The sequence below is a fragment of the Solanum tuberosum genome, unplaced genomic scaffold (genome assembly GCF_000226075.1).
Source record: "Solanum tuberosum cultivar DM 1-3 516 R44 unplaced genomic scaffold, SolTub_3.0 scf00357, whole genome shotgun sequence".
Classification (NCBI taxonomy): domain Eukaryota; kingdom Viridiplantae; phylum Streptophyta; class Magnoliopsida; order Solanales; family Solanaceae; genus Solanum; species Solanum tuberosum.
The window spans coordinates 356316-368942 of record NW_006239283.1 but is presented as its reverse complement, the minus strand read 5'-3'; the positions used below and the strand labels follow the sequence as shown (position 1 = coordinate 368942).

General features: G+C 32.6%; 3 protein-coding genes across 4 annotated transcripts; all 3 read right to left on the bottom strand.

Annotated features, from left to right (window-relative positions):
• Positions 1 to 111: 111 nt before the first annotated feature.
• LOC102582928 (uncharacterized) lies at positions 112 to 2449 on the bottom strand. Its single transcript, XM_006361500.1, has 6 exons — positions 2343 to 2449; positions 2104 to 2193; positions 1076 to 1240; positions 898 to 1002; positions 675 to 812; positions 112 to 294 (listed from the first exon to the last, which is right to left on the bottom strand). The coding sequence occupies exons 1-6, from the start codon at positions 2421 to 2423 to the stop codon at positions 277 to 279; spliced, it is 597 nt and encodes a 198-aa protein (XP_006361562.1). The 5' UTR covers positions 2424 to 2449; the 3' UTR covers positions 112 to 276.
• A 126-nt stretch (positions 2450 to 2575) lies between these two features.
• On the bottom strand, positions 2576 to 12338 carry LOC102582469 (uncharacterized). Of its 2 annotated transcripts, none has more exons than XM_015315342.1 (8): positions 12234 to 12338; positions 11048 to 11133; positions 6366 to 6438; positions 6027 to 6268; positions 3177 to 3383; positions 2981 to 3073; positions 2801 to 2905; positions 2576 to 2717 (listed from the first exon to the last, which is right to left on the bottom strand). In XM_015315342.1, exons 3-8 carry the CDS (start codon positions 6433 to 6435, stop codon positions 2589 to 2591), a joined length of 846 nt encoding a protein of 281 aa, XP_015170828.1. In that variant the 5' UTR covers positions 6436 to 6438; positions 11048 to 11133; positions 12234 to 12338; the 3' UTR covers positions 2576 to 2588. The 2 variants fall into 2 exon arrangements, with proteins under 2 accessions (XP_015170828.1, XP_015170829.1); XM_015315343.1 differs by having other exon boundaries at positions 3207 to 3383.
• LOC107063445 (uncharacterized) lies at positions 6667 to 8117 on the bottom strand. The gene is made up of 2 exons (XM_015315344.1): positions 7804 to 8117; positions 6667 to 7707 (listed from the first exon to the last, which is right to left on the bottom strand). Exon 2 carries the CDS (start codon positions 7405 to 7407, stop codon positions 6769 to 6771), a length of 639 nt encoding a protein of 212 aa, XP_015170830.1. The 5' UTR covers positions 7408 to 7707; positions 7804 to 8117; the 3' UTR covers positions 6667 to 6768.
• Positions 12339 to 12627: the final 289 nt, after the last annotated feature.

The following is a 12627-nucleotide window of genomic DNA, read 5'->3' as shown; positions in this document are numbered from 1 at the left end:
ACAAATATTTTCTACACTTTTAGCAACAATTTGTGAATAACTGCTATATACACACACAATACACTTTTCTTTTAGAATTTTTTCACAAATATTTAGATTAAAAATTATATAAATTTGCAAAGGTCAATATAAGATTGATAGTCCAAAGAACTAAATACTTCTGCATGTTTGTACTTGTAAGAAAAAAGAATAAGCAAGTCATTAATTATATTCTAATCCTACTAGTAACTTTTGAATAATCCGATCTTCCAATAGTACTTGTATTGAAGCAATGATTCAATTATGCATGTCCATCTTGCAAATAAAAGATAAATATAATTATAATTTGACAAAGTATGTTATAAAATACACAAATATAAATCTAAAAGACAGATATTCATATGAATGCACTCACTTATACACCCAAACACACTTTAATCTCCTGATAAATCTCCTTATTTCATTTGCATTTAAGAAAAGAAAGTAATAATATAGGTGGATTCGAGTTGTTTGGGACTACTATGACAACTAAATAGTTTATGTTGGGAGTACTTTTCAAGATGCCACAGTACTACTATTAAATTTAGAGGTAATTGAATTACTACTAGACTCTATCTTGCTCAATACTATAATATTACTCCACTTTATATCAAATATATGATCCATGCGGAACAAGAGATATTTAGGCAACGTACCTCACTTGATTTCTTCTTTTCCAGCTCTACAATTTTTGCCTCAACTGATGATTTTTCACTCAAAAGCCTCTTCTTTGTTTCTTCTACGGTACGCAACATAGAACGAGCTTTCAGTTCTTCATGGATCTTTTCAAAAACCTGCAAGTGAAGTCACATGAGTTTGTGTTTTGTGCATACTAATCTGGACAATATATGAAGGCCAAATAATAATTTATAGCTTTACCTGATTATTTGCGTCAACCAACTCTTTCGAAATAGTTTTCTTTGAACCTTGAGAACTCAACTTTGGAAGCCGCATTTCTAAGCTTCGCTTCTCTGATAGGGCAGCCTATAAGGAATGGAGTAATAAAATGAATGATTGTCCCCTTAATAAATCAAATTTAATAACATTTAAAAAATACCTTAAGCTCTACATCTTTTTCATTGCACAACGAACTGAATTTATCACAATCATAAATAGCCATTTCTAAGTTTTGCTTCTCAAAAGTCAAGATATCTTTCAAGTTATCCAATTCTTTTTGCATATGTGATTCTTGGTTTTGCTTTCCCTGTAAATCTTCCTGCAACTGCTTATCAATACAAAGATTATAAGCTTGAAATAAATATATATCTAAAATAAGTTTATTACATATTGTGTTTTTATGTTGTAATTATAATGATAGATGGATATGCATAGAGATACAACACACAAGGAGATGAAAAATCTATTCCAATAATAATATAGCAAGTCAATGTTAACATAAAAGAACAATCTCTATTTTCATCTAATTACCAGCAACATATCCTTGTAAACAAAAACAAAATTTCAGCAACATATACTATTTTCATCTAATTACCAAATGTGATCCTCGAACAAACTAACAACATATGTTTTGTGATCAATGAGCAATACTCAACAATAACACTAGTTCAACATGTAGTAATAATAATAGTAATTAGAGTTTGCTTACCAAGAGAGGTAGGAGGACTAAACATCCTAGATGTTGCCTATTGGAACAATATAGCTATATGCAAGTTGCTATGGAATTTGTGCTGTAAAAAAGACAAGTTATGTGTCAAGTGGGTCCACTGCTATTAATAAAGGGAAATTCTATCTGAACAACCTAAGAGTATAGGCCATCTATTTTTCCAATGTACATATGTTGCTACCATATGGTCCAAGCTGTTACAATGGTTGGGAATAGATAGACAAGTAGAGTTGTTGATGCCATCTATAAAATGACCTTGGCTGCCGGTGTCTACTATGTTTGGATTGAAAGGAATAATAGTGTGTTCAAGGCTATGAAAACTGAACCCCGTAAGGTAATCCGGAGGATAATCCAAGAGGTTGTGTTCAGAGGATCACATCAAGCATGCCTAACAGCAGCCAATGCAAGTCTAAATTTTTACCCTTGAGAATAGAAACAATAGATATGAGACAGTTACTTACCCATTTGTCATTCATTAGACTTGCAGAACTTGTCTCCTTTGAACTAGTTGAAGCTGTAATGATATTGAAAATTGAAGCAAGAAGGCCATTCTGTTAAATATGGTACAAATTAATAACTTAGTATGTCGATAAAAGAAGAATAGAACGAGGACGAGGCGAAGATGTATAGTGAGAGTGAAAAAAATTTAAGTAGTAATGTAGCATCTACTAATTTAGCGATGTATACTATAAATAAATACCTTTGGATTCTGCAAATGAGATACTAGCGCCATCATGCTCTCCTTTAACAATTTTTGGTCATGCACTAAACGAACTTCCATTACTTCTCGATTTTTTCGCTCCTCTTCAAGTTTGATTCTTAACTTCCATTAGCTTGCTTTCTACACTCTCTCGTTTACGACGTTCTTCTTCTGTTTCCTTTGTTGTGCTTGAAGTTGTTCTTGAATTTCATTTCTAGATATTCTACTTGCTAACTTAATTCAAGATCATTGACCAAGAATGTACTTTGATTTTTCTCCCATTATTTGCACAAATGCAACATTAATAATAGGATCCACATCGGTAACCTCTTCAATTTCTTGAATTTTTTCAGCAACAACATCTTTCACTTTATCCTACAAAAAAGGTTATACTAGCTTTAACTCTCCATATTTATTTGAATAAACTCATTCTATGAATAAAGGTTAAAAAAAAGTACATTCACTTCAGCAGAAGCATTAGTAACCCATTGCCCATTTGGCTTCATGTGAGTTATTTCCCAAAGTTTTTGAAAATTCGGCTCTTTTCCAGTGGTTGTGTCCCTCTGTCAAAACAAATGAAATTATGTTATTGTTGAAATTGTAACTATAATCGATCAAAAGAAAGACATATATCTCACCACTTCATAAGACACTGCTTGAAATTTTTTTCTGCCGCAAATATGATTCACTTCTTGTTTTGCCTTGTTATTTTTGTTTCTTTCACTCATTTTCTGCATTGATTTTGAGTTTAGAAATTTATTTTGAATCTAAGTATACAAGAAGTCAAAAAGAAAACAAACAATATAAAAGGTTAAATTTTTCACTTTTAACTATCTTAAAATCATCAGAGCTGAAGTAGTCTACCAAGAATTTCCATTCAACTTCATTAACATCTGTTGGTATGTTTTGCAGACTCTCCTCTTTTGTAGCAAATTTCTTGAAATGATCATGATGTCTACTCCGACGATATCGATATAAATTTTTTGCTGTTTGAAGAATCGTATCCCGATTGTGTTGTATGTCCAGAAGCTGAAAGGTGTCCTGCAATCAAAATAGTATAAAATGTGTCTTAGTTAGTTCCCAACCCAGCCAACTGTAGTTCTCAAAAGTTCAACATCTTCTATATCAAATTTCTCGCTCAAATCTTTTCATAAATAAGTTAACATAGTGCATTTGAAGGACTCTTTTCCACAACAGTTGCTAGTTTTACATTTTCCTTTGGTCAACTTTCTTAGTAAACACACTCGGAATGAAATTCCATTAGCGCGGTTAGCTCTGGCATGCCGAGTTTCATCTAGAATGACCTTTGATTCGGTTTCCGAGGCAGCTAGGATAATTTTGTGGCATTTAGCGTTTTGTATGGTAATTCATTATAACCATTGACTTTGGGTTGTTGCTGGTGCAACACTGAATGCAGGAGGCCACAATCTAAGACCTCCACGTTCACGAGGCCTTGGCCGCATTCGTGGAGGGTCACCTCATTTTCCTTTCATATTCATGGGCCTCTTTAAAGAGGAAAAAAATAAAGGTTTATTTAGATGCAAGGAAGGGCCATCGTAATTTTAATCATCATCAACAAAGCAAGAAATGTTATGTAAAGTAACCATATAGAGAATGCTAACTGAGGCAAACACCCAAACTCATAGAAGTCAATGACTATTTTGTTTCACTTTTACTTGTAGAATGAGAAATCATTAACTGGTCACCAGTAGCACTTCAGAGATACAGAAAAGTACTATAAAATGTTGTTAACAAGGCTGTCTCATGGACATGGGTGTCTGAAATGAGTTGGTGTTGTTCTTTTGGCTATGGTCGTGGGAGGTGCTATCGTGTCACAGATTAGAAGGGTTGAGATTGGAACAAGTTTCCAATTTTTCATAATGCCCCACAAATTTTCTAAGTAATCTGCAACAGATGAACTGGACATGGAGTGTTCTTTTTTAGCAGTTACTGGTCTCAGCAGCAACTGAAAATATTAGTTCACAAAACTTAGAAGTAACTTTGAAGAAACAAGTAGCTACTGAACCAGAATATGGAGATATAGTTGAACATCCTCTGTTGATATCTAACTTAGTATTACAGATTTTTTTCATGCTATCATGATTCCTGAGTTCATTTACAGTTGATCAACTAATAAATTATTTTTGTTCAAGACAGTTTGTGTTGGAAAATTTAAGATTTCCAACAGCATGTTCTCTAGACATAGTTGAGGAATAACTAATAAAGAAGCTAACAAATTTCATTTGATGAGATTCAGAGATAAACACGAGAGAAAAATAGTCCATAGGTACAAAATCAGTGAGGAATACATTAAACAAATGATCAAATGCTAGAAGAAAAACTACATTAAACATCAGTTGATGCAGATTACAATGAATATGGAGGTCAAGTAGCCAAACTTTCTTCGATGAGATAATGCCCTATTGAGATATTCTTTAAATGAACCAAAACGTTAAATTGGGAGAATGGTCAAAGGAAAAGATTCAGCCAACAAGAGTGTGAAGAAGATGTTATACGAGATTGAATTCAATTGAATGGCATTTCATTGAGCAAATGTTATAGGAGATTGGATTTCATAGTATGATGGTTAACTGGCTATAAGAACTGTCAGCAATACATTTCATATTAATGGTGCCTAATCAGAAACTATCAAAGTTAAGAGAGGTCTCAGACAGGGCTCCAGGCAAACCTAATCTCAAATAGGGCTCTAGGCAAGAGGAGATGAAACATCTGTGCAAATACTCAACAAGTTTGAGTTATTTTCAGTAGCTTTAGGACTCCATGAAAACTTAAGAAAAAGTCAGGCTTATTTTGGAGGAGTAAGTAGTCATATTCAACAGAGGATATTGGGAATACTAGGGTATGAATTTGGAGAGTTGCCTTTTAGGTATCTTGCAGTCCCTCTACCAGAAGATTAACAATTCTACAATGCAAACCATTGGTCAACAAAATCAGAGCTAAAATAAGCACATCGATGGTAAGACCCTATCATATGCAGGGATAATCCAACTTATCAAAGTTGGATTGCCTGGTGTACACGTTTATTGGGAAAACAACTAGAAAATGATCAAGATACTACAAAGAAAGAAAAAATACATTGAAGGAAAAGATAGTTGAACTTCTTCAACGAGATAAAAGAGACATAGAACTACATTACCAGAAATATCATTATTGAACATTTACCATTTCAACAAAAACAACAAAAAAGGTACAGAGAGGTAGAAAGCCAGAAACACTACTGTGGGCCATTTACCATTTCAACAAAAGAAAACGATAGAGAGCTACGATAATAAGAAACACAACTAATGATTTAGGCATTGGCTATCCATCAACAACTAGCTTCAACTTTAAATTTCAAGTTAAATGAATAACACAAACTCTTGTTAATGGTTATCAATTAGAAAATGATCAGATGCTAGAAAAAAAAGAAAAATTACATTGAAGGATCAGTGTTTGTACATTAGAATGCATAAGAAGGCCAAGTATTGACCGTTTACCAATTCAACAAACAAAGAAGTCAAGAAGCTATGACGATAATCAGAAATACAACTATAATGCAAAAGAAAGCCAAATAGCTGAACTTCTTCGACAAGATAAAAGAGACAGAGAACTAGATAGTCAGATATATCATTACTAACCATTTACTATTTCAACCAAAAAAAGACAAAGATAAAAGTACATTACCAGCATATAAGCAACAATCCTATTCTTTGCTAGATCAGGAACTCCCTTCCAATTCTTGACATCATGTCTAGTATTATGGAGAACATTCACTGAGAGCTCGGTAATAAAATCTTTAGCTCCAGGATCTACTGCAACTGTTCGATATGGTGGGATAATCACCTTCAACTTTCCATTGTCATTTTCCTTACGTTTCTTTTGGGTTGAAAGCCATGTTGTCTTTCCTCTTCCCTTTCTCTTTTTTTCTTTAACAATACATAGAGATATTAAAATATATGTAAATAAAACATATATGATCTAGATATTTTGAAGAGATACAATTTAACAAATGGATAAACTTACCTGGAGGCAGGATTGCGCTTACATCGGCAGTTTCACTATCATTAGAAATATGCATATTTTTCATCATCATTGGCTGCAACCACAACAACAACAAACCAAGTAATATCCCACTACATGATTAGCTGTAACATACTATAATATTATATAAATAAATACTAGTCAAAATTACAAATCATAAAAGTAAAAGATAGCAATTAAAAAACAAAAGCAATGCCAAAATGATGAAGTAATAAAATAGTGTTAAAAAATTGAGAGAAACAAATAAAGTTTCTAAGCAAAAAGATAAAGAAATATGGGAAAAGTAAAAAATATAAATTAACTATTTCGGTAAGTGAAAAACAAAACTTCTACGGACAAACTGATTCAAACAAATTTTATCTTGATGACAAGTTGAAAATCAAAATCAATCATCATCCTCAACTTCATCATATTCACTAGTATCTTCATCTATTGCAGAATCACTGAAGTTATCTACATTTTCATGATCAGGCTCATCTATAACTACTAAGTCCGCTTCTTCCTCGTTATTGAGAGAAGGTGCTTCAACACTCACTCCATTAATATCTTCTCTTTCTATTCTGATGTTATCATTCTCCAACTCTAGTTCTTGATTTGTTTCTCCTCTTTCAACTAAGTCAATCAATTGATATTGTTCCATTTCATCTTTTTGTTCGGGAAGATCATACAAATTTCGTGGTCTTACCCTTATCATTGAATGCCATTTTTCACTTTGACCATGTTTCACATAATACACTGATTGAGCCTTTGAGCCTAGAATGAATGGATCACTTGTGTAATGAAGTCGTGTTATATCTACACAGACAAATCCATATTCATCTTTTTTGTAACCTCTACTTTGACTACGACCTTGAGGAGGAAGTTCAAACCAATCACATTGAAATAACATAACTGATTTATTGTTCATATATTGGATCTCTAAAATTCTTCTTATCCTTCCAAAATAATCAACATTTCCTGTATGTTCATTACTCTTCACAACCACACCACTATTTTGATTTTTCAAACCTAGCTCAGATTCCATTGTTCGAAATCGAGAACCATTCAAGATATATCCGCTATAACAAAAACCTCGAGGATCTGGAGGTCTTGCCAAAATTAGTAATTCTTCAGTAATTCGGTTATCACCATTTTCCTTTAATTGTATCACTTGTAGTATTTTAATTTCAAAATCACAAATAATATTAATGTTATTTTAAAAAATAAATTTACAAATCATCAAATGAAAGATTTTACCTTTTTTTCAAACCATAAAGGAAATTCCTCCTTGTGTCTCTTTGCTACATTTCTATTATTCTCCTTTGTTAAAATTTCTAAATGTTCCCTATAGATTGTGGAGATTTGAAATTTTTTTTTAAAAAATAGAACACAATTGTTAAGTGTTTGTAAGAAAATGATGTAAAGGTGAAACATATCTTACTCAATCCAAGGTCTGACTTCCTCACAATTTTGGAGAATGTAAAAATGAGCCTGATTGATTTCTAAAGTATTCAAATTTGTCCAGAAACCTCCTGTTAGTGGTTTACCATGACAATTAAATATAGATAAGCTATTGTGATCAATGTTAGAAGAATTAGAATTCCTATCTGGACGATTTTTCTTCGTTTCCATATCACTCAAATATCTAGAGAACAATGTAATGCACTCTCCTGCAATATGACCCTCAACAATTGATCCTTCTACACGATAGTTGTTGCGTACATAACCTTTCAAGGTTCGCAGAAATCTATGAAGAAAAATATTAATATTTAATAAATTAATTAAAGAATAGATTTAAAAAGTAAGAAACCAACCTTTCAATGTAATACATCCATCGAAATTGAAGAGGACCACCCAACTTTGGCTCATTTGCCAAATGAATTGCCAAATGAACCATAACATCAAAGAACGTCGGCATGAACACACGTTCTAATTTACATAATGTCACTCGTATGCTTTTATCTAGCTGATCTATCTTCTCCACATATAACTCTTTAGAACACAAATCATTAAAGAACAATGACAATTCAATTAATGGGTCATGTGCATCTTTTGGTAAAATTTCTTTAATGATAAGTGGTACAATACGCTGAAAAAGAACATGATGATCATGACTTTTAAGCCCAAAAGTTTTAGCTTCCTTGATACAACGATGACCAATGTTAGAAGCGTAAGCATCAGGAAACTTAACTTCTTTCATGAGCTGACAAAATTGAATCCTTTCCGCCTTAGACATTGTATAACTTGCTGGAGGAAGTATGTATTTATCCCCACTTTTTATGGGATGGAGGGACTTTTTTATCTTCATTTCTTGTAAGTCCAATCGAGATTTCAGGGTGTCCTTTGTTTTTCCTTCAATATCCAACAACGTACCTAACACACTTTCACTAATATTCTTTTCAATGTGCATCACATCCAAATTATATCTCAACAATAAAGTCTTCCAATATGGAAGTTCAAAGAATATACTTTTCTTTTTCCAATTATCATATCTTTCCGTATCTTGTTTTCTTTTTCTTGTGTTGTCAACGGTGGACCTTTGTGAAGAGGTATTAAGTTGCACAAACACATCTTCACCACTCAAAGCATGTGGTGCAGTTCTTTCTTCCTTTGTGTTATCGAAAAAACTTTTATTTCGACGATAAGGATGATTTATCTCCAAGAACCTACGATGACTAGCATTGCTTTCGACCATGTTTCAAGTAAGCAGAGCAAGTATACACATGACAAACTGGACAAGCTAATTTACCTTTAGTGCTCCAACCAGATAAAATACCATAAGCAGGAAAATCATTGATTGTCCACAACAAAGAAGCATGTAATTGAAATTTTTGTTTCATAAAAGCATCATAAGTCTCAATTCCATCCCCCCATAAGATTTTCAAATCATCAATCAAAGGTTTGAGATACACGTTAATATCCATACCAGGACCTTTCGATCCAGGAATAAGTAAAGACAACAAAAGATTAGACTGTTTCATGCATAGCCATGGGGGGAGATTATATGGAATCAAGATAACTGGCCACATGCTATATGAATTACTCATTAAACCAAAAGGATTAAAACCATCTGAAGCAAGTCCAAGTCTTACACTACGAGGATCTGAAGCAAAATTTGGATATTTTTCATCAAAACTTTTCCATGCTAAAGAGTCAGCAGGATGTCGTAACACTCCATCATCAACTCGTTCATCCTTATGCCACCTCATTTGTTTTGCGGTTCCTTTTGTCATAAACAATCGTTGTAATCTAGGTATAATAGGAAAGTATCTAAGAATCTTTCTAGAAATTCCTTTCTTTTTGTTATTCAAATTACCTAAAGCAACCTCACTATTGGCATCTTTTTCTTTTCTCATTGTCCATCTTTTTTCACCACATTTAGGATATTGTTCAAGATCTGCATATTCCTTTCTATATAAGATACAATTATTAACGCATGCATCTATCTTCATATAATCTAAACCCAAATCTTTAATTATCTTTTGAACTTCATAAATAGAATTTGGGAGCACATTTTCTTTAGGTAAAGCATCACTAAGTAATTTCAACAAAGAGTCAAATGAAGTATTACTCCATCCATGCATACACTTCATTTGAAAAAGACGCACTATAAAAGAGAGTTTGGAGAACTTTTCACAACTTGGATACAATCGAGTTTCTGCATCCTTCATTAACTTATAGAATCTCTTAGCTTCTGCATTAGGCTCTTCGTGTGGTGACTCAGTTGTCTCATCAAAGTCACAACTATTATTGGGAACACCATGATATATATCATGCAACATTTCAAAAATAGGAGCATAATCTTTTTCTAAATTTGAATCTTCACTAATATTTGTTTCATCATCTGAAGATAGATCAAGCTCACCATGATGAATCCACTTTTTATAAGTTTAATTCATTCCCAACCTACATAAATATGTTCTCACTTCATCTCGCGTTTTCCAAAGAACATTATTGCATTTTATGCACGGACATTGAATTCTTACACCAACCTCAAGATTAGAAAATGCAAAATTCAAAAATTGCTCCACACCATTTAAATATTGCGGTAACGCTCTATTTCCAATAAGTATCCTAACTTTTATCCATTATGTACTTACCTACAACAATTTTTAAATCAATTAATATAAAGTTATATGATTTTTAATTAAAAAAAAATAAAGAAAGAAAGTGTTAGAGAAAAACTTCATATTATGAAAGGTCAACATAGAAACTAGAAAGTGCTTTTAAGACCAGTAATTCTATTTTGTATATCTACATCTATGAATATCTTCAAAAATCATTCATATATCTACAACCTCTCATACAAAAGAGTATAAAATAGATAAGATTAGAATAGCTAAACAATTTAAATTCAAATCTACATGTGATATTTCAATACCAATATAAGCAACTTAAAAAAAAGATCGCTTATAAATGAGTGGTGCAACTAGTACTAGGACATATCACGTGTATCTTTACCATATAACAGAAAATAACCTGTATGAAAGTGTTCTAAAGATAGCTATGCAGGCAAGTTATATGGCATATCTTAAGTGAGAATATAATAAATTCATAGTTACCAATGGCAACAAGTTGGTCAACCAAATCTTCAGACAAGAATACACATGACCAAACTGTATTACATCAACATCACTTCAAAATGTAAGGAAGAACTAAAATAAAAGAGTAAATTGTGATCACACCTGTTTACCACTGGAAACAGGTCGCAGTATTGCTCCAGCACCTACAACTTTAGCTTTAGCTATGGCAATAGATGGAAGATGAGACCCTGCAAAACAATAAACCATGCTAAGAATATTCATATAATTAATCTAAATTCTTAGATTATTCAACAAAACAAATGCTATCACCTATGAGAAGAAAAGAAAATTCAGTCTTGAGAGACCATACCTTAAAACTAATGAGGTGTTAGAAGAAAAGGTGCAATATAGTACAAGGAACAAGCTTTCAGATGCTATGTAGCAGCACAATGTATCATAAACATAATCGTTGACTCTGAACTATCAATGGGTTTGGAAACTCGACAATGAAGATCACGATGTCAAACTATACCAATAGATACCAAAGATAATTATCTCTTTTTTTAAATGTTGAATAGACTAGTTTTTGGTCAAAAACTAAATTTCGTAAAAGTTTAAAAAGCAACAGCAGACACTAACCTAAACAAATCTTGCACTTAAAATAAAAAATAAGACACACACATTAATCAATCAACAGCCACATGCATTCCCACTAGATAAAAACAACCCAAATTAATATTCGCACCGACTTTCGGCCTTGCAGTCCCTCTCAACACCCCACACCCAGTCGTTTGGGGGCAGTTTCCAATTTCACAAAGCCCAATTATCGGCAAAACTAGAGACGTCAATGTCAGAATGTCTTGGTCATTAGTAAACATTTTTGCCCAAATTTTCCTTACTGTAACCGCAAAAAATAGAGCAGAAAGTCCCAATATGAAGCTACCAACAAGGCCTACAATTGCTGCAATTTTCGCTTTGTTTGGTTGTCTAGCACCTAACTCATTGCCCACTCTTGTTGATATACTGAAACTAAGAGATGGCAGAAACATATAAATCAAAGATGTTGTTTGAATTAAAATTTCCATTGATGCAGCTGTAGCTCTCGAATTTATCAAAAGTCGGCAGAGCAAAATCATGATTTCGTACGACCACCATTCCAGGCAAACCGAAATACAACTAGGAATCCCATCCCACTAATCTCTCCAAAGAGACTAAATCAAAAGCAATTGAACTTTAACAATGCAAATCAAATTTTACAAAATAACCTAGGAGACTAAATCATAAGAAAATCATATGCAAGAATCCACCAAACTCTGTGAAAAGAAACTAAATCATAAAGAAAACTCACCAGATAGACTTCAAGAACAACGTCTTCTTTAGTAAAACAAGAACGAGAAACCTAGTTTCAGTTTTCCCCAAAACTGAAGAGGCGCAAGTTTTGGCAAAGGAAAATAAAAATTCTTAACTTCTACAAAAAAAAATTGGCAGAAACAAAAAAAAACCGCGATTGGATTGGCGGAAAACTAAAAGTAATCTATTTTTTGCCACAATGTTTTAAGTTATTGTCAAATTAAATATATTAGCAACTATAATAAAAAACATTGTTGTCAAATATTTTTTAAGATAGCAACAAATTAATTAAATTCCATTATTAAAGTTGGGCAACAATATCATTATTGTTGCAAAAACGTTGTTGCAATATTTTAATATTTGAAACTTATTATATTAATTATTATTAACAA